The 25,582-nt window shown below is 44.6% G+C and overlaps 1 protein-coding gene across 1 annotated transcript in view; it reads right to left on the bottom strand.

The window, feature by feature from the left end:
• Positions 1–2,645: 2,645 nt before the first annotated feature.
• LOC146046331 (pyrethroid hydrolase Ces2e-like) overlaps positions 2,646–25,582 on the bottom strand; it is a 111,143-nt gene continuing 88,206 nt past the window's right edge. Inside the window, 2 exon segments of the mRNA XM_083165590.1 lie at positions 2,646–3,068; positions 3,320–3,392. Of these exon segments, the coding sequence (XP_083021716.1) occupies positions 2,882–3,068; positions 3,320–3,392 (260 nt within the window). The 3' untranslated portion in view covers positions 2,646–2,881.

Below are 25,582 nucleotides of genomic sequence, written 5' to 3'. Positions count from 1 at the left end.
ACCACAGGTGATGGCAATCATACATTAAGAAGGGAAGTGCAGGAGCAGAGCAATGTTTCCCTCCTGGAGAGGGTCATGTCGGGAGGTATTGGAGATTTTGTACAGCTGCAAACGCCGGGTGCGCTGTTTGTATGAGTGCCGACTTCCCCTCCTGACTACCGCGGCTTACACCAACTGCAGCCCCATTGTGCAAACGGTGCACCCAGACTCTGAGTGCTGCTGGTCACTCAGCATCCTGACAGGAGACGGAGGGACGTGTGTGGCCTCTGGACATTACAGCGCCAGCATTTAATAGGTACGGCAGTACCCTTGATATATCATTGACTGAAAGCAGCATGAGAGGGCTAAATTAAACACTTTCCAAGATGGGTATGATAAAAGCCTGACAGAATCATCATTGTCTGCACCTAAATTTGGGTGAGACGACAGCCGTTTTGGGCACACAAGGATATAGGAGACTGTGAGCAAGAAATCTCTATAACATCTACACTACCTGTATATCCAATATAAAGGGGTGTACACATGGAGCGATCCTTCTAAGCAATTTTGACTACATAGTCCAAATTGCTTAGAAGATTAGTAAAGAGCTCCCTCAAGGTTAAACAAATCTCCCTATAATATCACTTAGTAAAAATAGAGTTGCAGGCAAGAATATTTTGACTAGATCGCTGGCTGTCTAGTCAATATTGCTGCTATTTACTGCTGATGGAGACATTCACTAGGCGATCTGCAATGAATACCAACAAAGTATGTTTATTCTAGTATAGTCAAAATCGCCCATAGACAAAATTGCTTAGTCAAAATTGCTTGTGCATTTAGTCAAATTGCTTAGTCAAAATCTCTGTTGTATCTAGTCAAATCACTTAGTCAAAATCGCTTAGTTAAAGTCGCTCACTAGCAAAAATCGCTCCATGTGTACACCCCTTTAGTGACCAATTGTTATCTGGCATGATTAAAACCAAGATTCTACTTTGGATACAAAGTCCCCCTCTCCTCTTTTTATGGGCCACCTTCTCCTCTGGTAGCTGAGGCTCTCTACCTTTGGGGAGAGCTGACATCCTGTTCTCCAGGGGGAAGCCTCAGCCAACCTTGAGGAGAAATGGTGACCCCGAGCCATGAGGTGGAGGGAAGCCTGAAGACCTTAACCCCTTAAGAATATATTGGCTCTGGAGGTCAGGGATAAGGTACCTCTAAGCTTCGGCAAGGAGTAACCTGAAGAACCTTTTCCACTCTGTAGGCCTTTTGTTTCTGAGGATGGGGAGTAATGAGGCCCTTGTTCTTGAGAGGGTACAAAGCTCCATGACCCCAGCACAGAGCTACTACTGTACCACTGTCATCTACTATTACCGCCTTCATCCATCTTGGACCTGGGTATTCTGTCTTCCAACATTGTAGTACATAGCCCAGCAGGTGTGGAGGTAGCTTCTTATAATGACTCATTGTGCAGTCATATGATGACTCATTGTGCATCTACAGAAGTATAATTGAATGATGTGTGTGTGTGTGTGTGTGTGTGTGTGCGTGCGTGTATACAGTGTGGATGTGTTCGCAAGTGTGTGTGTATACAGTATGTGTGGATGAGTGTGTATATGTATGTGTGTGTACGATAACTCTCGAACACTTTAACTAATCGTCTTCAAACTTTGCACACTACCTTATCATCTTGAGGGACATTGTGCATTGTGATATGTCCTTGGAAAGCTTATGACTTTCTGAATGCAACCAGGGCTGCTGAGAGAGCCACTGGACCCTGGTAAACAGGGATGTGGTCAATGGGAGGGGCTTGGCCAATGGGGGATGTTGCAAGCTGTGCTGGAGCACAGGCTGCTGCCTCTCTCCCCTACTCCCACTGCCCAATCTCTGCAGCGGGGGAAGGGGGACCCAGGCCCCTCCATCAGACCCGGGCAAAAAGTCCTCACGCCCCTCTTCTTAAAGACACTGAATACAACGCAAAAAACTCCCTTGAGTGGATCCTTAACCCCCTTCAGTGGTGAGTTTTCCTGGGGAAGGACAAACCTACCAGGGCAGGTACAGAAGGGGCAGCTGCTGGCTTCTGCAGCAGATCCTGCTCCCCTGGTGCTGCTGCTGCTGGCTTCGGCTGTTTGCGGCCTCTTGGAGAAGTTGGAGGCTGCTTGCGGGGCTCAGGAGTTCAGGCGCTTTGACGTTCATCTGTGGTCATTCCTGTGTTTGGACGACCAAACACACGAACAGCCAAGCGCAGCCAATCTCCCCAAGTGGCTCGGATCCTCCCCGGTCCTCCCAGAGCGGTGATGGGAAGGATCAGACATGGGGGGGATGATGTTGCTCCAGTTGGTCCCCGCTAGAGGCACCACTGACACACCCTTGCTTTACAGTGGCATGCACGGATATTTGTCGGGAGAGCCCGCTCCTGCAGCGCAGCTCAGCCCGAGATATTGCTGGCCATCCCACTGAAGGGGTTAATGGCCTTTAATGGTCCATTAAAGGAGAAACATTTTCACTTTACAAAACTTTTGAGAATTGCATAAGCATAAACTTTTGCCCGTCAGTCGGAGACCAGTTAAGACTTTAGTTAAGTTTTGTATAAAAGAAAGGCGGAGACATAAGCAAATAACAATGAAAATTATTTTATTTTTTAATGAATTAAATATTTCATCGTATTCCGCAGTATCATTACCAAATGCTGGGTCATCATCCAAACCAAAGTGTTATTAGGGGTCAGTAGGGAGATTTCCTGCAGCCCCTGTGTATGGTGCTTCTAGGCCATACAGAACAAGGATCTGGAACCTGCTTTCTGCATGTGGTACCCATACAGAGTACGGCTTAGGTTTTGGCCATGCTTGGAGTAGGTTAGGATCATGGTCTCCCTTCCCTACAATGACCTGGGCAGCTCTGGGGTCATCTACAGCTCAGAATGGGCTTCCCCTGACTTCTGCAGCTCCTGCACTTTCTTGGGAAGGGTTGTCATCCAGAATCTGTACTTATCCGCCTTCAGCCCTTTCGCAGGCACCTGCTCTAAATCAATTATCATGTAACCTTCATCTTGGTCGTACTCAGGCCAGTGGGTGAGACCTGGCCCATTGGGATTGCTGAAATAGATCAAATCATTGATGGTTCAATATGTATCAGAAGAGAGGAACGCGGCAGATGCTATAATCTCCCAGTCACACAAGTCACCCGAGCCAGCAGCACCATTACAGGTCTTAGGGACATTCTGTAGTCCTAATCCTTTCCTCGGTCATCCATGATACCCCGGAGAAGGAGCTACAGCCTAGATGTTCTACCCAGTATTGGGCTCCAGAACAGTCAGACTACATAGGGTGATTTGCAGATATCTTACCCAGTGCGGGCAAAGTTGGCCCAATATTTCATGATGTTCTTACTCAGAACCTTCTCTTCTTCATCCACATCACCTAGAGAAACACAAGAAGAAGCTAGTAAGACCACAAAATGAGTGTAGAGAAGAGAAGATGGTAGGTGATGTGCACTCAGATGTATGAGAGACGGTTTATTCTGTTAAAAAGTGATCATAACAACAATAATGTATATAATGAAACCTCTGCACATGTCAGTCGCACATGGAGGACCCACATAAGGTGCTGGACTCCATACAGCAGTATGCTGCTCCTACTGGACGGGTCCTATGGTGCTCCATGATGCTGCGCTGCTCCCGATAGAGAGGAGGGGGCCCGGCCGGAGGAGGCTGTACAAGGACCACCTCCTCCTCTCTGAAAGTGCCCCTGTAGCAATGTCCGCTCCTTCCTGTCTGAACAACAGATCATCCACACCCATTCTATTAGATTCAGAGGACACACAAGTGTTGGCGGATCTGATTCAACTTATGGGAGAAAATAGATGCCCCTCAAAAAATGTTGACATTATAAAAAATAAATAAAAAAAATTCCAATTAAGATCAAGGGTAGTAGTAGTAGTAGTATAGAAAGTTTCTATAAAACTACCCGCTGTGACTTTAAGGATCTATGCAGGGAAATTGAGAGCAAGACAAAAAAATCATCTAATCTGAATAGATGGTAATTTAAGGGGGGCCTGGTCATTCAGGACCGAGCAGACTATCTGCTTGAGGCCAAGCGAAATTGACCAAAGATCCAACTGTTCTATTTCAAACTGAGTTGTTCAGTTTATTGGAGGAAGCACATAATGATGGGATCATGTCCAAACAAGAATTTAGATTTATTTTCAATGAGCACCCCATCACACCCATTTACTATCACTAACCCAAAAGTCACTTTCAAGAGATGTTTCGTAGTGATGATAGTAATGGAAGATGAGGTTCAATGTAGATAAATGTAAGGTTATGCACCTTGGGAGACACAACCAGTGTGCAAGTTACAACCTTAGCGGAGAGGAACTAGGTAATTCCATACTTGAAAAGGATCTAGGAGTCCAAATAGACAGCAAACTGGGATGTAGTGCCCATTGTAATGTAGCTACAAAAAAGGCCAACAAAATTCTGGCGTGTATTAAGAGGAGAATAGAAACTAGGGACTCAAGGGTAATTATGCCACTGTATAAAGCATTGGTGAGACCTCACCTCGAGTATGGAGAGCAGTTCTGGGCCCCAAACTATAAAAAGGACATCATAGAATTAGAAAAAGTCCAAAGGCGAGCAACAAAGCTTATTAGGGGAATGGAGAATTTAAGCTACGGGGAGAGATTAAGCAATTTGGGACTATTTACATTGGAAAAGAGACGTTTAAGGGGGGACATGCTCAACATGTACAAGTATATCAAGGGCCAATATAAGGAACTGTCTCACACCCTCTTTTCTACTAGAAAGGAATCTAGGACACGAGGGCATGAGTATAGATTAGAAGAAAAAATATTTCATTCAGCTAGTAGAAAGAATTTCTTTACGGTCAGAACAGTCAAACTCTGGAACTCTCTTGCCAGAGAGGTGGTATCGGCTGGCTCATTAAATGCGTTCAAGGCAAAGTTGGACAAACATTTACTGGAGAAAAACATCCATGGGTACAAATAAGAAATATAATCTGTTTGTAAAATATCAGAACCTACCAAATCAGCAATGGATATCTATACCAGGTTGAACTAGATGGACGCAAGTCTTTTTCAGCCTTACCTACTATGTAACTATGTATAAGCAAATTTTAAATGGGTGCTATAAATACTCAGTCATCAGTGTAGCCTTACTGATGAAATATACAAGTCCAATCTGAGTAGCACTCCTCACCAGCATTATCATGGCGGTGCCATCCAAGATATCCCTGATCCAGGGTTCCAATATACAACCAAAGCGGCGGCACTCAACTTCAATAAATCAATACGTAGTCGGCATAAGTGGTCGACGTTTCGAAGCCAATTTATTTATGTTGCTTCTTCATCAGGACATACAACAGAATACAATATACAAAACACATTTATACATACCACCACATGCGTCAGTTGCCACGAAAAGTCTGTCCTTTTATGAAGAAGGGTGCTAGTATCGATGGTACAGACCTTAAGGATAGTTTTATTAATTGCAATACTACATCTGTTGTTTACCTTTTGATGTGCGGGTGTGGGCTTAAGTACATAGGTAAGACCAAGAGATGCTTAAAGGTCCGCATCCTTGAACACATTCGCAACATCAAACATGGTATCCTTAACCATAGTGTCTCTAGACACTTCAAAGAGGTTCATAATAGTGACCCCTCCAGTTTATCATTTAAAGGTATAGAACTAGTCCAGCCGAGCAAAAGAGGAGGTGATCATGAAAAATACCTGTGGAAGCGAGAAACAACATGGATACTAAGGTTAAACAGGCTAGCACCAGCGGGTCTGAATGAGGGCTACAAAATAACCCTGTTCATAAACTAACTGCAGACCTTGTTTGATGTCTGATGTTTTGGTATTTCCATCTAATTGCATTTAAAAAAGTTGTCCTATGGTAAATGTAATATTAGGTCGTTTGTGTTATTGGTTCTGGGCAAATAATTATTGCCTATACAAATGCTCCTTAGATAAGGAGTTATTGCTATGTGTAATTTTGTCCCAAACTAGTAATTTTTCCTTAGTATTCTTTCCTTTATAAGTGATGCGATTAAGGATTCATATTATGTGTAATGACTGCTATTGGTATAGGAAGCCGCCGACTCCAGTGACAGGCGGAGAAACGCGTTTTTGAGCCCATACCCACCGCTGGTCCTCACTGTGCATCGTTCCTGTTTAGCGCAACTACACGTGGATTACAAACAAACAACTACCCAGCTGGCTGGTCCAGCAGGAGAAGGTCCCCACTACAGCTATTCCGGAGTACATCTCTGGTAAATTCTTGGAGAGACTGACCTGAGGTTAAATAACCACAAAAAACAGCGCACCATTTATGGAACCAAGTGTACAGGACTGGTAACTATATAAAAGATCTAATTGCCTCTAGCGATATTTTGCACAAAGCCTCATTCATTATTCCAATAGAATTGACTGAACCTATCGGCAAATCCCAGCTAATCTAGCTTTTACTATATGTTTATTGTTGTATGTCTTGTCTGTTATGTTGTCTTATGTCTTGTCTGTTATGTTGTGTTATGTTGTCTTGTATATACAATTCATGAATTGATATTGGAGGGAATTATCATTGTATATTGTTTTAATAAACTGCTTTATATTCTTTACTAAAAATGTATGGACATTTAATTACTGAGCAGGACCGGGCTTCTTAAAGTGACAGATACCTTTTAGTGTCTGACACTTATTCTCTACATTTTGGTATAGAATGGGATTTGCCCTTTCTGAAAACCTCCATGGTACCGGTTTTGTTAAAAAAACATGATATTTGCTATGCTATATTCTGTAAATGTGTGTTTTGTGATTTTTATATATTTTTTTTTATATATATATATATATATATGTTTTATCTCAATATTGATGTGATATTCTTGCTTTTGTAAAAGGCTGCTTATGGTCATATAAAACAATTAAATGGATAAGAACCTGGTTGCAGGAAAGGAAACAGACAGTTGTAGTAAATGGAGTGCATTCTATGGAGGGACATGTTACCAGTGGAGTACCATCTGTACTTGGACCAGTGCTCTTTAATATCTTTGTTAGTGACATTGCAAATGGTATTGAAGTGAAAGTATGCCTTTTTGCAGATGACACAAAGATATGCAACAGAGTAGACACACCAGGAGGGGTAAATCAAATGACTGATGATCTAAGTAAACTTGAGAATTGGTCAAGAGCATGGCAACTACAGTTTAATGCTAAAAAATGCAAAATTATGCACTTGGGACTCAAAAACCCAAAGGCTCAATATAGTATCAAGGGTATAGAAAAAGAAGAAAGAAGAGTGTCCTTGTGTGGGTGCACCACAGAGAGTAAATCATGCAATAAAAATTAACTTTTATTATTATACCTTTAAAAGGCTGCGAAAATTAGTTAAAAGACATATATAACGTACAGGGGTGGGATAACACACTTTTATTAAAACAAAGGTGGCAGGCAGGTGTGGCTGTACACTTGCCTCAGTTCGAGCCGTGGGTCTACAATATCCCCAGCGAACAGTAGTATTGGGCTGCCAGGGGAGCTGGGTCAACTGACCTCTGATAACTCCACTCTTATGGCATAAATTAATATATTCACATGTGTGCCGTCTCTGACAGTAAATTGACTGGTGCTATCTGTATATTATAGCACAAAGGCCACAAAGCTGTATGTGACAAAAATCAGCTACTGGGGTGTCCTGTCTGTCATGAATAGCAGAGAGAACTCTTCCCCAGGGTGCCTGATATTGTCGCCTGTGGCAGAGGCGAGTGAGGGTTCTGAGGTGGGATGTGCCCCTATAGACAGGGGGAGACAACGTCACCACTAATAACTCACTCACGTGCCTCGTAGGACCCAAGTGCTGTATAGGTCACCTGGCACTGGTACCAAACAGGAGTCTCAAATGGGGTGTCACATCTGTGACAATGACAGAGAGACCTCAACCCCAGAGAACCCCTAGATATACGGGGAGGGTAAGTTAGCTATGGGTAAAGCTTGAGAGGTGAACTGTGTCCCTGTCCATAGACCAGGGGAAACACAGTCACCACTATTGGCTCTCAAGTGGAGAGGGGTCAGAGAGAGTGAGAACTCCCAAGGTGGGGTGTATCTCACTACGGCACAGGTGTGAGTTGTAGCCCTTACAAGGGCTTACAAGGCAACACACTGTAATACATAAATCAAAATGCAATTTACAAAGAAAATAACAAAAACAGCACACAACTGCCTGCGCACCGCTAGCCGGCACGCGCTTCGCAGTGTAGCTTCTTCAGGGCCAACCTGCCTGTAGGTAAGTAAGGGTTTAAATACCCCTTGGTCACATCCCTAAACCAATCACCAATCAGCGCGTTTTCCCGCCTCGAATCCCCGTGGGTCTGCCCACCCAATCACACAGGGTCATGGTGTTACCCTGGTACATGTAAACACACGTCCAGAGATGCGTCATTATCTGTTATGATTGATGAACCAATCATTGCTGCGGCCGTGGATCGCGCATCCCGCGCACGTGGTCTATTCTGACCAGTCGGGGTCCGTCTGGAAGACGTGTCAGTTACCACCCCCAATAGCGTTCCTGACATTGCCGTGTGTCGTCACGGTTGCCATAGTGATCGGACGCTGCGCCCAAACACCGGGGCGTAGGTGGATGTAGTGGCGTTGGCGTCATGCGAGTGACGCTGCCGCCTGGCAATTCAGATTGCTGTGCAGTCATGGGCTCGTCTCAGTGGGGTGTGGTTAACGCTCCTGTTTGTTTGTGGTTGTCTAGGTTACTAATGTAGTGGTGTGCGCATCCCCAACATCTAAACCCTGATGGATCAAACATAATGTAAGATGGATCAGAGATATGAGTTCTCGTAGGAGTACAGGTACGAATGTGTTGGGCTGGTAAGTATCATAGATCTCCACATAGACCCGTCATCTGTGTCACATACGGCTCCTTCAGCCTGGTCATATTAAGCCATCGCTGGCAGTGTAGACCTGGACCCTTAATTGTCTGAAAGGGATTCATGTTGGTATACACCTTGCGCACATTGGATAGTGTGGCGATTAGTACAGTCTTGCATCATAATAAGCTGCATAGCCGCATACATAGGACATAGGGTCATATGGAGGCTGGTAGCCCCTATCAGGTGGCTCAGCCTCGTAATGACATAGTAGTGCTGATAGTGTGGGTACAAGTTTCAAGGGTACTATAATGGAAACTACTGAGGAGGAAAGAGATCTAGGAGTCACTATTTCAAGTGACTTAAAGGCAGGAAAGCAATGTAGCAAAGCAATGAGGAAGGCTAGTCAGATGCTTGGTTGCATAGGGAGAGGAATCAGTAGCAGAAAAAAAAAGGGATTCAGTACTGAATCCCGGCGGTCGGGATCCCGGCGTTCAGAATCCCGACGGCGGAATCCCGACAGCCGAAATGCCGACAAGGGGGGGACGTGGATCGCCCCCCCTTGCGGGCTCGCTGCGCTCCCCACGCAGCGGGCCCGGTGCCTTGGCACACTAATTTATTCTCCCTTCAGGGGTGTCGTGGACACCCACGGAGGGAGAATGTGTTGGGATTCCGGCGGTCGGGATTCCGGCGGTCGGGATTCTGAACGCCGGGATCCCGACCACCGGGATTTTAACTGCATCCCGAAAAAAAAGACGTAATAATGCCACTTTATAGGTCATTGGTATGGCCTCATCTGGAATACTGTGTCCAGTTCTGGAGACCCTACCTTCAGAAGGATATAAATACATTGGAGAGTGTACAAAGAAGGGCAACTAAAATGGTGCATGGCCTACATCACAAAACTTACCTGGATAGACTAAAAGATCTTAACATGTATAGTTTGGAGCAGAGAAGGGAAAGGGGGGACATGATAGAAATCTTCAAATATATCAAGGGTTTTAACATAGTACAGGAGGGAAATTTTCTTCAAAGGAAAGGAAGTAATAAAACACGAGGACATGCACTGAAACTGGAGGGAGGTAGGTTCAGGGGAAACGTTAGAAAGAATTACTTCACAGAAAGGGTAGTGGATAAGTGGAATAGCCTCCCATCAGAGGTGGTAGAGGCTAAGACAGTAGAAGAATTTAAACATGCTTGGGATAGGCATATGAATATCCTTACAAAGAAATAAGGATTAAAAAGGGTTGAGATTACCTGAAGGGTAAAAAAAGGGGCAGACTAGATGGGCCAAATGGTTCTTATCTACTATCAAATTCTATGTTTCTATCTATTTACGGATATAGGACAGCCTTGTATTATACAAGCATGAATTTTCAAACAATTAATTTTATAATAGACCCCGTTCGGACTTTGGCTGAGGCATTATGTCCGCCCCCCCTCACTTCTAGTAAAGGGTGTGCTTTGGTCCGGTTGCTTGTTAATGATTGGTCAGGTATTACCGGCCATAACATAGGCTGAGACAGTAGGTCCAGCCCTGTTTGCTTAGTACTAAAGGGGAGTGCCCTGGTCCGGCCGCTCGTGATTGACAGGTCCGGCAGTATATAGGCTCAACCTGTACGCGTAGTAGCCACGCCCTCTGACAAAGTCCTTGCTTAAGGAGGAGTATTTTCCTAGCCTCCATCATGGTCTGGGGGCACTCCCCTGTCTCAAAACACGATGTAAACAGCTCCAGTAGTAAGGGAGCGAAAAACTCTACATATTTTTTGTAAACATCAATGGGTATGCCGTCTAATCCTGGGGCCTTACCCCCTGGTAGGGCTTTAATGGCTTGTATTACCTCTTCTAACTTGATAGGGGCATCTAGATCTGCTCTGTCTTCCCCCTGTAGCATTGGCAATTTGATTTTACCTAGATAATTCTGTACTTGCGATTAATCATATGTAGATCTTGATTCATACAGGTTGTTGAAAAAATCTTTGAATATTGCACCTATATTTCCTACTTTATATTGCATTACCCCATTTTTGTCAAGAATCTTATGGATGGTATTTGTAGGGTTATCTACACGGGCCAGGAATGCTAAATAGCTACCAGGTTTGTCAGAGTTAGCATATAGCCTCTGTGAGTTATATTTCATACTTTTTATGTTTTCTATTTTTATATAGTCAAGCCACTTTTCTCTGGCCGAGTCCCAAGCTATTTTTGTTTCAGGGGTATCGTCAGTCAAATATCTGACTTCGCATTCATTGCATAATTTCTCAAGTTCCACTCTTTTCTGCCTGCTTTCCCTTTTAATTTTGCCCGTTCTTAAATACGCCTTAAAAGCATCCCATGTGATAGCGTCTGGTGCTGACCCTTTATTTATATCCCAGAACTCACCCCACTTCTGGTTAGCCATGTAGCATCAAATTTCCAAAATCGACAGCCTTTATCAATGGCATCTTCTAATTCTATTACTAGAGGCTAGTGATCTGAAATCCCTCTGGTTTTATAGCCTACATCTATGGTAACAGTTCCCTAGATATCAACACCATATCTATTCTAGAGAAAGCTATACAGATGGGGCCGGGCTCATCTTTGCAGGGGATGGCGATGGCGACGCCATTCGCCATTCCCTGCTCCCGCGCCATCTGTGTGTCGGAAGGGGACGCGCGCGCACGAGGTGCGCGCGCGTCCCCTTCCGACGGTGCTGCCGTCCCCTTCCGACGGTCGCCCGGTGCCCACACCGGGCGCCCGCACCCCCCCACAGCCTCCTCGGGTCCCCCCAGCCCCCCTCGAGCGGGAGGCGGACAGTATTGCGTCCGCCTCGCCCGCCGGCCGCCCGGATACTGAGACGCACGTGCGTGGGGGACGCACGCGCGTCTCAGTCAGATGGCGCGCCGTGTTGCTGGCGGATCGCCAGCAGCATGCTGCTGGCGATTCGCCAGCAAGCATAAGGCCTGCCCTATCTGTATATGATGCAGAAAAGCATGAAAACTGTATCAAGTCTGGATTTCTAACCCTCCATGGGTCCACCCATCCCAGGTCTTTGATAAAATTTCCAAAACTTTTAGAACCGCTAATGATGCTGTTACCCAACTGAGGTTTCTTCCATCTGTCTAGCTTGGGGTCTAGCACATTATTAAAATCCCCGGTACTCTTTACCTAGAAGGGCGCCCGTCGCGGTCATCGCGGGTACATTTATGTCTGGCCGCGACGCGACCGACGCGATGCCCGCGATTTCCCATTGAAACCCATGTTAAACATGGAAATCGTGTCGGTCGCGTCGCGGCCGGCCATAAATGTACCCGCCATGCCCGCGACGCGATGCTCCCGATTTCCCATAGGAATCAATGTTAAAAGGCGCGATGGACCCGATTTTACTGTTAAATGGCTCAATGGACCCGATTTGGCCATAGGAATCAATGTTAAATGGGCCACAGAGCCCATTAACCCTTAAATGTCCCCCCAAATTTTTAACGCCACCCCACGATCCACGCCAACCCGAAGCGTGGCGAGCGCAGCGAGCCCGCGAGGGGCGGCGGTACGCGTCCTCCGACCTTTTCATGCCCTACTATCCACTAGGGCGTGGAGTGAGAATATAATAGTGTGGCGAGCGCAGCGAGCCACCGAGCCCGAAGCGTGGCGAGCGCAGCGAGCCCCGCGAGGGGACGCGGATACCTTCACAGTTATACGCGTCCCCTCGCGGGCTTCACAGGTGTCCGTGGCGACACCGACACCTGTGAAGCCCGCGAGGGGACGCGTCTACCTGTGAAGGTATCCGCGGTGGCTCGCTGCGCTCGCCACACTATTCTATTCTCACTCCACGCCCTAGTGGATAGTAGGGCATGAAAAGGTCGGAGGACGCGTACCGCCGCCCCTCGCGGGCTCGCTGCGCTCGCCACGCTTCGGGTTGGCGTGGATCGTGGGGTGGCGTTAAAAATTGGGGGGGGCATTTAAGGGTTAATTGTGCCTATTTGGGCTCTGTGGCCCATTTAACATTGATTCCTATGGCCAAATCGGGTCCATTGAGGCATTTAACAGTAAAATCGCGGTCAATCAGCCTTTTTAACATTGTTCCCTATGGGAAAATCGCGGTCATCGCGGGCATCCCGATTTACCCGCGATGACCGCGATGACCGCAATTTTTACCCCCGACGCCCGCGATTTCAATCGCTGGCGCCCTTCTAGGTAAAGAGTACCAAATCCCCTATGCACACTGCCGGGATCTCAGGCATATGCGCCACAAAATCAGCAGCTTTAAACAATATATCGAAAGCAAAGGGGGGTGGAATATAAACCGCGAGCAGCTGCATACGTTTAGTGTTAACATTTTTTTTTTAATTGAGTTTTTATTTTCCATTTTGCAACAGACATAAATATAATAAAAAATAAGACGATACAATACACAATACGAGACACGGCAGTCATCATACAGAGGTAAAAAATCTAGGATGTTAATTACAAGCGATACGGAACAGGAGATACAAGATAACATATACATATACACGTTTAGTGTTAACATTACAGTCCAAAAAAATGTACCGGCCACCTGGGTCGATCTCTATTGCATGTGAATGCTACTGATTTTCTAATTAGAATTGAAATACCCCGCACAGAAGATGTAAAGGGAGCATGGAATGCATGGCTCACCCATGCTCTTTTGAGTATCTGCAATTTAGCTCCTGTCAGGTGAGTTTCCGTTAGACATGCAATATCGGCGTTACAGCATCTAAGCTGGCGCATCACTAAGGAGCGCTTTATTTTATCATTCATGCCCCTAGTATTCCAAGTTAGTATACACACCATTTAATTATTAATTATTAAATACAAATCTCAAATCTCTAATGCACACCATGCTCCCCCCTGCATCCCCACAGGTACCGATAGATTCTTTAATCCATCCTGGCACCCCACTGTCTTCTTCAAAAACATTACACATACAACATCACACTTACCCCCCACCCCCCTCCCTGTATGCCACCCCACCCTGGGCATATTTACAGTATGTCGCGACTCGTCCCCCCCTAGAAGAAAGACAAGAAAGAGAAACCAAAAAAGCCTAGGTCTCTCCCTTCTCTCTCCTCCCTTTTAGAGGCTAATATAATCCCAAGGCCACGTATTCAAAGTAAGGCAGTCCCCCCCCCCCCCCCCCCCCCGGCTTTAATGCACATATATATTATAGCTTAAGGAGCTAGCGGACGTTTCGATGAAACCCTTCTATCTAACCATTCGCCCGCTTCTTTAGGAGTTTGGAAGAAGAAAGTTTTGTCGTCGGTTATAACCTTCAGCTTTGCTGGAAACAACATGTAATATTTAAGATCAAGTTCTCTCAAACGCTTTTTAATATCTGCAAATTTAATCCTGTTTTTTTGGACCTCTCATGAGAAGTTGGGGAAAGCAGATATTTTAGTCCCTTTATGCTCCAGCGGTCCTTTCGTACGTGCAAGGTGCAGCACTGCGTCTCTGTCTTGATAATTAAGCATTTTCAGGATCAAGGTGCGTGGAGGTGCTCCTGGTGGAGGGGGTTTAGCTGGTACTCTGTGGGCTCTTTCTACGGCAAATTGCCCTGAGAACGATGCAGCGTTATAGTTGTCACTTATTAACTGCTCAACGAATTTTATTGCATCACTCTCTTCTGCCCTTTCCGGGAGCCCCACCAGTCTGATGTTATTGCGAAGCAGCCTGCCCTCAACGTCTGATAGCTTGTATTTAATATCACAAATTTGTTCTGCCATTTCATCCACTGAATGCTGTAATTTATTGTTGGAATCTTCCAAATTAGAGACGCGGCTCTCCGCTTCTTTCATCCTATCCTTTACTGCTTTCACATCTTGTTTTATCTGGATTATATCAGTTTGCACATCATTTATTTTTTCTAGCAGGCGTGCCTCGCTGCTGCGGATGGCATCCAGAATCTGTTGTAATGTGCTATCTGAGGTGGCAGTGGGGTTCGGTCCTTTTGTAGGGGTAGTTTGAGGGGTAGTGAGTGTGGTTTGGGATGTATTCCCTGACTGAGTCCTGGCGTACTTTTCCAGGCGCGCTGCTGCCGCTGTGCCGGTTTTGCCCATATTGGAAGAAGTTAATAAATACCTCTTCTTTTGTTATAGCTTAAACGCCTGGGTCAGATGTTTGAAATATTTATTTTTGCCTGGCAGTTATACAATTATTTAGCTTTCTTCAGACAGACAACTGCCTCAATACCACACTAGGCAATACAAAAGTCAACGCTGTGTGCCACTCTGTAGTAGACAGTCAATAGTGTGGTTTACTGCACTATGTCTCAGTAGCACAGTGTGCTAAATGGCTCCACCACCTCACTCCACAGCTGCTTGAATAAACAGTTCATGGTGACAACCAACAGACTCCAGATAAAAAACTGCTTTGCAGATAAGTATATGACACTGTCAACTCACCCCCACTGCTCACCATTCACGTGCAGCAGCAACGACCACCATATAGCTTCTCACTAGCTGCTTTTTTACTGATGCTCCTCAGTTCTCCTGTGCACAGCCAGCGTTGCCTACGCCGGGTCCAATGGCTCCAAGGCACCCCGCTTATATGCCGGGTCTGTGCCTGCCGCATCCACTGCCTTATCACCGGCGTTCAGGGATCCCAGTGTGCCTCCTCGTGCGGTCGGCTGTCCCGGCGCGTCCTCACTGACGTTGCACCGTCTCACTGCCACTCACTGGTGCGCCGTGGGAGCCTCCGCGTCATCCACCGCATCAGACCCCGTAATCAGGAAGCAGATGCCGGCCAATACTGCACGATGCTCTGGTAGGGTTTGATACAGTGGGAGGCGTGGCCACGGCTGAGCGTGTGTGAGTCACCTCTGATGAAGTCTTATGACGAAACGTGTCAGGGCCTACGACGTGCACCTCCAGCTGATCTCGCTCCTGCCTTCGGCAGCCCATGACGTCCCAGCTTGCGGTAGAGCAAGCTAGCTTTGTAGCTTTCTGTAGGACATGTCTGGTTATCCGTCGTGGATGAGTGTGAGCAGCTTTGCCCCTTGGTTTTATACCAATACCGTGTGGTACCCAGTCCACAGTGTTGTGTTTTATGGTACGAGTCTCTGACTCTTTTATACCTTGGAGATAAATTGTCCTTATTAAATGGTTATCGTTTAATGCACCATGAAGCGCACTTTCTCCATTTTCTTCTAGATTTTCTCCCTCTGTGGATTCCAGAGGTCCTCCTTTGAGAAAAGTTGCTGCACTCCTATATATGGTTATTGGTGCTTGGATTCCTTGGAAGGGTTTCCTGCTTACTGGATGCAAAGGACTGTTCTAACTTAGCGCTTGGTTTTATAATCTCTTGTATGTATGTATGTATGTATGTATGTGTGTATATATATATATATATATATATATATATATATTTATATAGAAGGAGGCAGAGATAAGGCGCTTCATAGTGCAATATCAAATGTAAACATTAAATGGATACAATAAAATCCAAGGTACAGGTGAATACAGACTCATACATATATTAAAACTCTGTGGACTGGGTACCACAAGATTTAAAACATAGCCATAGACTGAACTGCTCACACTCTGTGCCGGAAAGGAAGCTCCACATAGACGCTGCTATGCTGGCTTGCAGGGAGGCGTACAGGAACAGACCAACTCCATATGTCCAGTAGTTAGAGAAAAGAGAGCGTCGTAGGCCACGCTCTGACGCGTTTCATCATAGGACTTCATCAGAGGGCGTGGCTACTACGTACGCTCTTGGTGTTTAAGTTGCCCCAGAGCTGTCAATCATTGTGAAGCCCGGGCGGCAGCATTGGCTGCCGAACTAAGAGAGGCGGGCGATATTTAGATAAGAGGTGCGTCATACTGAGGATGTCTCAGCCGTTCCTTATATGTCGGAGAACACGGCAGCATCGGTGCCGTACCGGTCGTCAATCACAGGACGACACGAGCGGCACCATTGGGCACCGCAAAGCAGGAGGTGGGGAACACTGCGATACGGCACACCTCCAGATAAATGAATTAAACGGTCTGTAAACAGACCAGCTGGGCAACAACATTGAATGCCTAGTGCAGAACAAATTAAACACTAAGCGCCTGTCAATATATAAGACAGTGCGTACATATGGGCACTATTAACCCTATACAGAGAGAGCACTGATTATGAGCAGTTCACCTCTGGCCTCACCAAACAGCAGGTCATATACATCATAAAATTACCTCCCGTATATACATAATAATAGCAACATTAAATGACATTTTCCAATACAAATATTAAATCAGGTTTTTGGAGATACATCACAACAACCTTCTACATAATAATACAGAGATACAGTAAAATTGCAGCATAATCATACAGAAATACATTATGACATATCTTAAAAAACGGAAAGCACTGCTTAAATTGAACAATTATTATACCAGTTTATAAAATATCCTGAGGTTATAAATGATCACCCACAGTCAAAATGTGACCCTCATAATCCAAAAAATCATGGCTAACAGACCTCTATTGGTTAATAAATGGAGTTCTCATAACCCTCATTTTGGCCGTTAGGAGCCAGGGTGTTGAGTCTTTAAATCCAGGTGGTTTCACTTTTCAATAAGAATTTCTCGTGATACCCACCTCTTTTACTATTATGAACCAACTCAATCCCTTTAAAATGTCAAGGACCTGGGATCACAGTTGTGGGTCTCCTTAAAGTGCCTAGACACACTATGATTTAGCACCCCATGTTTGATATTACGGAGATGCTCCTGACTTCTAATTTTTAGACATCTCTTGGATTTACCAACGTATTTTAACCCGCAGCCACAAGTTAAAAGGTACACTACAGATACAGAGTTGCAGATATATATATATATGTCAATTCAGAAAGTAACATGAACGCACACCCTTTTAGGCCCAAATCATCCTTTGAGCCACAGACATTCAACCCCTCTTTGAGGTGTTACAGCCGGATGCTAGAATCAACGGTATCCAGAGGAGCTAAAGAAGCCGACACAGTGACAAACAATTTAAATAAGGAAGAATACCAAGCCTTGAAAAGTCTGAGTGAAAACTACTCACTGATTGTACGCTCAGCAGATAAAGGCGGGGCAATTGTCCTTCAAAACATTGAGGACTACACCGCAGAAATATACAAACAATTAAGCAACACCATGGTATATGAGAAAATTCCTGGAGATCCCTCGGTTAACTACAAAGCAGAGATAGATGACATCCTGGAACAAGCACTTTTAGAAAAAACCATTGATAAAACCACAAAGGAGGCGTTAGTACAAAAATTCCCTATAGTACCACTCCTGTACAGCCTACCGAAAATACATAAAAGTCTGACTTGTCCACCAGGACGCCCTATAATCTCTGCCAGAAATTCATTATACAGTGTTATAGCCAAATATGTCGACCATTGGTTACAACCTGTGATACAGGCAGAAAGCACTTATCTGAAGGACACAACTGATCTTCTCATCAATTTACAACAACTGGGTCCCTTACCCATGGGCACACTGCTATGCTGTATTGACGTAACGAGTCTGTACACAAATATACCCCACAAAGAGGGGCTAGACTCAGTCAAAACCTTACTTGTGGACAACACTCATTATATGGGCCCATCTGTCGACTTCCTATTATTACTGCTCGAAAAAACCCTTACTAGAAATTTTCTCTATTTTAATGGCGAGTATTTTTTACAAAATATAGGGTGTGCCATGGGCAGCAATGCAGCTCCAGCATTTGCGAATGCCCACAATTTCAATGTCGAGAAGAAGGTATTTTTGACTAATCCAAAAATATGCAACATCGGATACTTTTTTACAAAAGATTTATCGACGACATCATCCTCTTCTGGCTGGGAACTCAATCTGAATTTGAAAACGAGATGGCAACTGTCAATATCATGGATCCAACAATCAGATTTACCTACGAATGTAGTCCTCAACAGATCCATTTCTTGGATGTCCTAATCACCAGAGAAGATGATGGTCTGAGAACTGATATGTATACAAAACCAACTGACATGAACACTCTTCTACACTATAATAGTCACCACCCCAAAGCCATGAGAAGGGGACTTCCTTACTCACAATTTTAAGTGAGGAGGATCACCAGTAATGAAACGGAAGCAGCAAAAGAAATGGAAGCACTGGTTAACAAAGTTTTACAAAGAGGATACAAATTACAAGACCTCTTAATTGCTAAGAACAAAGCTTTAATGTTGCCAAGAACAGAAAGTCTCAAGACTAAATTCAAAAAAGAACAAAAAGGTCTTACCCTTTGTAAATTACCATACCACAGCCAGTGAATTGGTCAAGAAAACCATAAAATCGGCATGGCCCATATTAGCTACAGACCCCAGCCTCCCTTGTTTCAAAGATACCCGTATCCTCAACTGTCAGAAGAGAGGAAAAAATTTGAAAGATTGGCTGGTCAAAAATGACGTGACAACTAAAAATCAGCCAATGAACACTTCATGACCAAAAGAAACGGGTGCTACAAGTGCCTAGGCTGCACCACATGTAGCTATTTGGAGACTGGATCTTTTGTTACCCATCCACATTCGGGACAAAAGATCCCTATACGGTATGTCTTAAATTGTTTGAGTAAATTTGTCATCTACATAATCAAATGCCCATGTGGCTTAGCATACATTGGGAAAACTGTGTGTACCTTCAGAGAGAGAGCAAACCAGCATCGCCATGCTATACGCCAAATCCTTGAAGGGAAGGAAGTGGACCATCCCGTGGCGAAACATTTCAAAGTGGCACGACATTCTTTGGCACAACTGAGGTATAAGATCATCGACCATGTGGAACAACCAAAAAGAGGAGGAGACAGAGCTAAGTTGCTGTTACAAAAAGAAACCCTTTGGATAGCGAAACTAGATACGGTGGCCCCAAGAGGACTTAACGAGCAGCTATCCTGGACTCCTTTTCATTAACATGAGATGAACCTTCCAGAGGGCTACACTTGGAGAATTTTTTTCTTTACAAGGGAAATTCTTTTTGAGTGACTCCTTTTGGAGGGATTTTCTTTATGAAGTATATTTCACAGTGTTCTCTTCTTTAACTTAGGTTGTGAGTGCGACATCTACCTTTCATTCATTTTTAATTTTTAATTATTTTTTTTTGATTTTTTTTTTTCATAAAAATAGTTCTTCACTGGACATCTACCTTTCATTCATTTTTAATTTTTAATTATTTTTTTTTGATTTTTTTTTTCATAAAAATAGTTCTTCACTAATTACCTATATATATATTTTTTTTTAAATATCTTTACAATAGATAGGGATATGATATTATCAGCTATGGATCAAACTAAAGTGTTTCTGTTTTGCATAACGCTATTTCCATGTCTAACGGTAGATGTTCTTGATAGACAATCCTTGCCTCCAATAATAGTATTTACATATATATACATTGTGAATTGTTCCCTTATTTCTCCATTGTTTGCCTTTAACACCTCTTACATAGAGGGTATACGAATTAGGCCAATTGATGCTTTTTTAAAAACTGTTCTTTATTAATTGTTGGATTTTTCACTTAATAAAATGTTTAATTTTTTCCTCCAGAAGTTTTAAAGTCAAGCGCGCACAATGATCCAACCCGATGCCCCTCAACTCCAGACACCACACTAGAAAATCCTGACGGCAGTGGCAGTGTCCGAGGGAGGTGGAACGCAAACTTCCAGGAGTCCTGCGTTCCAGTGATGGTGAATGTAGAGGCAGGGTGATGTCATCGGAGGCGGACAGCGGGCGTGCGGAGGCGGGACGGCGGGGAGTGCACTGTACTTTTGTATGGTATAAAGGTAAGATTGTATGTTATATTCACTGTCCCTGACGAAAAATCTGAAATAAGATTTGAAACGTTGGCAAATTGAACCCAAAGTCTGGTCTTTTATTGCTACAAGAAATCCTACTGAGTGCCGCCCATCTTGCTACCGATATCTTAGTCTGTCCATTTGGGCTTTCTGGGGAAGGCACCAGGGTATTATCAGAAGGAGACAGGAGTGCCAGCCCTCTCGACCACAATATATATATATATATATATATATATATATATATATATATATATACACATACACATATATACATATATACATACACACACATATATATATATATATATATATATATATATATATATATATATATATATATACACACATACATATATTGTAACACTGTAGGGGAATTTGGATGCCTTTTCCTGGGGTAGAAGGAAGCCAACAGCAGCTGAGTAATCACACCAGTCCAGTCTTTGTGGTACAACTGGCCGCAACCAGTTTTATTTCAGCAGAAAACAAACATAAAAAGAAAATACCTTGCCTGTCCGGCACTAACTATACACAGGATGCTCCTAACTGTCACTAAAGAAAAATACAAAGTTTCCCAGTCAACACTGGGGACTCACTTGTAAAAGGCAGGTTTGCTTCTCACACAGAGACTCTGCAATCTCCCAGGCAGTCCTCTCTCTCCCACTGTTAACTCTGGCAGCCTTTTTACAGCTTGCTTGCTGATTAGCCCTCTGTGAGGCAAAACACCTGTTTCTAAAAGGTGTAGGACAAGGACCTGGGACAAATATACCTGCCCTCAAACACTATTCCAGTGTTCTTGTCACATATCCCCCTCCCCTGTTTCAACCTAGGGGCCGGAACACTTGTAGCCCGAAACAGAAGGTGCGGGACAATGCATCTGCATTGGCCAACTGTGAACCTGGTCTATGTTCGACCTTAAACTTGAAATCCTGTAATGCTAGAAACCATCTGGTTACCCGAGCATTCTGACCTCTGTTTACATGCATCCATTTTAAAGGGGCGTGATCTGTCACTAGCCTGAACTGTCTTCCCAAGAGGTAATACCTCAAGGTATCTAATGCCCATTTAATGGCCAAAGCCTCCTTTTCCACAATGGCATACCTTTTTTTCATGCTCATTGAGTTTCCTACTCAAATAGATGATAGGGTGTTCATCCCCATCTCTGGTTTGGGACAACACAGCCCCTATGCCTACCTCTGAGGCATCTGTCTGTACAATAAATTCTTTTAAAAAATCTGGCATTATCAGTACAGGTTGTGAACACAAAGCCACTTTTAACGCTTGGAACGCTTTTTCTGCATCAGGGTTCCATTTCACCGTATTTGACTGCTTCCCCTTGGTAAGGTCTGACAACGACACTGCTGTGGCTGCAAAATTAGGAATAAATCGTCTGTAATACCCAGTTATTCCCAAAAAAGCCCTTACTTGTTTTTTATTCACTGGCCGAGGCCAGTTTTGAATAGCATCGATTTTATTTAATTGGGGCTTAATCAGACCTCTACCAATGGTGAAGCCCAAGTACTTAACCTCCTCCATTGCGAGGCAGCACTTCTTTGGGTTAGCAGTAAACCCTGCTTCTCTGATTGAGTCCAGTACTGCTTGTACTTTAACCAAATGGGACCCCCAGTCCGTACTGTGAATTACCACATCATCCAAATATGCAGCTGCATATTTTCTATGGGGCCTGAAAATTTTATCCATCGTCCGTTGAAAGGTTGCTGGAGCCCCATGCAACCCAAAAGGTAACATCTTATACTGAAACAGCCCCTCTGGAACCGAAAAGGCTGTTTTTTCTTTTGCGCTATCAGTTAGGGGTATCTGCCAGTAACCTTTAGTCAGGTCCAATGTGGTGAGAAACCTGGCTGTTCCCAGCCTTTCTATAAGCTCATCCACACGGGGCATGGGGTATGCGTCAAATTTGGACACCTCATTTAATTTACGAAAATCATTACAAAAGCGTATGCTACCATCTGGCTTCGGGATGAGAACTATAGGACTGGACCACTCACTGTTGGATTCCTCTATGACTCCTAGTTCTAAAATGTTTTTAACTTCTTTAGAGACAGCTTCTCTCTGAGCTTCAGGAATCCCATATGGCTTTAAATCAACCCTGACCCCTGGTTCAGTGACAATGTCATGTTTTATTATGGTCGTTTGGCCAGGCAGCTCTGAAAATATCTCCCTATTTCGGTTGAGAAATTCTTTAACCTGATTGTTCTTATCAGCTGACAATGTCTCTGACACCTTCACCGCGGGAAGCAACCGAGGTGAAGACGCCAAAGAGCAAGGCTCCGCTGACAGAGACAACCTATCTTTCCAGGGTTTGATTAAGTTAACATGGTAGATTTGTTCAGGTTCTCTCTTACCTGGTTGGTATACTTTATAATTGACCTCATTCACTTTTTCCAAAATCTCAAATGGTCCCTGCCATTTAGCTAGGAACTTGCTTTCCACAGTGGGCACCAACACAAGAACTCTATCCCCCGGAGCAAATTCCCGTATCTTGGCACTCCGGTTATATACCCTCTGTTGAGCACTTTGGGCTTGTTCCATGTGCTCTCTGACAATAGGTACCACGGTTGCAATCATATCCTGCATTTGTGATACATGTTCAACAACGCTTTTATAAGGGGTGGGTTGTCCTTCCCACGTCTCCTTAGCAATGTCCAACAGCCCTCTGGGGTGTCTACCATACAACAAATCAAACTGAGAAAACCCAGTAGAGGACTGCGGAACTTCTCTGATGGACATCAACAAGTAGGGCAACAAACAATCCCAGTTTTTCCCATCTTTGTCAACAACCTTTTTTAACATACTTTTTAACGTTTTATTAAATCTTTTCACCAACCCATCAGTTTGGGGATGGTAGATAGACGTCCTGAGGTGGGTGACCTTAAACAATTTGCACAATTCTTTCATGACCCTTGACATAAATGGAGTACCTTGGTCAGTCAAAATTTCCTTTGGTATTCCCACTCTACTGAAAACCTGCACCAGTTCCCTAGCTATCACTTTGGTTGTGATAGTGCGTAAAGGGACAGCCTCAGGATATCGAGTGGCGTAGTCCATTATTACCAAAATATACTGATGGCCCCGAGCGGATTTTAACAAGGGCCCCATGAGATCCATGGCTATTCTGTCAAATGGGACCTCTATAATAGGCATGGGAACTAGTGGGCTCCTGAAATGAGGTCTAGGGGCATGATACTGGCATTCAGGACAGGAAGAACAATATTAAGACACTTCTTTATACACCCCTGGCCAAAGGAACCTTTGTAAAACTCTATCAGTGGTCTTTTCTGCCCCTAAATGTCCTGCTGTAACATGACTATGGGCTAAATCTAGTACCGTTCTCCTATAAGGTTGGGGAACTACCAGCTGATCCACCACTTCCTCACCCTTTTTGACAACGTGGTACAAAAGCTCATTACAAATAGCCATGTGGGGATAAGAAATCTTGGCACCTGGTACCACGGGTTCCCCATTAACAACCTTAACATTTTCTCTAGCCTTCAATAAAGTAGGGTCCTTTAACTGTTCAGACATAAACAAATCCTTCTTTACCTCCAGATCGGGCACTACTACCTCTCTGTTTCCAGCAAGAGGGTCCTCACTGGACTCTCCATCTGTCCCCTCCCTAGCCAAACTAGCAAAAGGTAAAGGGTCAGAAGTTTCAAAGGACCCACATACATCCACAAAATCATTGGCATTAACTACTGGCTCTTCACTTCTCCCATCTGTGGCTAAACGTGATTCCCACAGCTTCCAAAAATGAGGAAAATCCCTCCCTATTATGGCCTCATGCACCAGAGAGGGGACCAGTCCTACTTTCACAATTGCTGACCCACAACAAGTTTCTATATGTACTTCAGCAGTGGCATAATGTTGGGTATCCCCATGTATACAAGTAACCCCAATAGGTATTTGCTGGACTTTTAAGGGATTCACTAATCCAGCTTTCACAAGGGTAACCAAACTTCCTGAGTCCAGCAAAGCCTCTACCCGGTTACCCTCTAAGAACACATCACACATTTGTCTTTCGAGTTTAGGAGAAGGCACCACAGTACAGGCTAATCTAGCAAAGAAAGACATTCTGCGATTTTCAAAGGCAGCATCACATTGCATGGGTTCCTGCGTAACTGGGCAATTAGCAATAACATGACCTGGCATACCACACCTGAAACATTTAATCACACGATTATCAACCCGTTTGGGCAGCATAGACCTTTCTAGTCCCATTGGCCTGTCTCCAGGGCCACTGTTTACAGTCTCTCCAGCCTTGCGCTCTCTTAACCGCCCAGCAACATTTTCCCATGGAACAGTCTTACCAGTCTTCACTGAAGGGCGCTGTCGGGGATCTGTGGGGTGCTGGGTGGTCATCAGTAACTCCTCTGCCGCCAGATACCTCTCTACCATGTCCACTAACCGGTCAGCAGTATCCGGATTTCCATGGCTCACCCACTTGCGCAGGACCACAGGCAAGGATCTCAAATAGCGGTCCATGATGACTCTTTCCACCATCTGGGGACCAGTTAATGTCTCTGGCTGCAACCATTTTTTGGTTAGCTGAATAAGGTTGTGCATCTGTGAGCGAGGAGGCTTCTCCAGGGCATATACCCAGCGGTGCACCCGTTGGGCTCTTACGGACAGTGTGACTCCCAGGCGGGTTAGGATCTCAGTTTTTAACTTGTCATAGTCCCGAACATCTGCAGGGCTTAAATCAAAGTATGCTTTTTGGGGCTCACCCGAGAGAAAAGGTGCTAGCAGACTGGCCCATTGTGCTTCAGGCCAGTTCTCACGCTCAGCAGTCCTTTCAAACGTGGTCAGATAGGCCTCCACATCATCAGTCTCTGTCATTTTCTGCAGGAAGTGACTGGCCCAGATAGAACTAGAGCTGGCTGGAGCACTGACGGCCACATCACCGGTCCGTGTTGCCAAGCTTCGCACCA

Source organism: Crinia signifera, chromosome 11 (genome assembly GCF_055691185.1).
Source record: "Crinia signifera chromosome 11, ASM5569118v1, whole genome shotgun sequence".
NCBI lineage: Eukaryota > Metazoa > Chordata > Amphibia > Anura > Myobatrachidae > Crinia > Crinia signifera.
The sequence above is the reverse complement of the archived record's forward strand: the minus strand, read 5'-3'. Positions and strand labels throughout refer to the sequence as shown.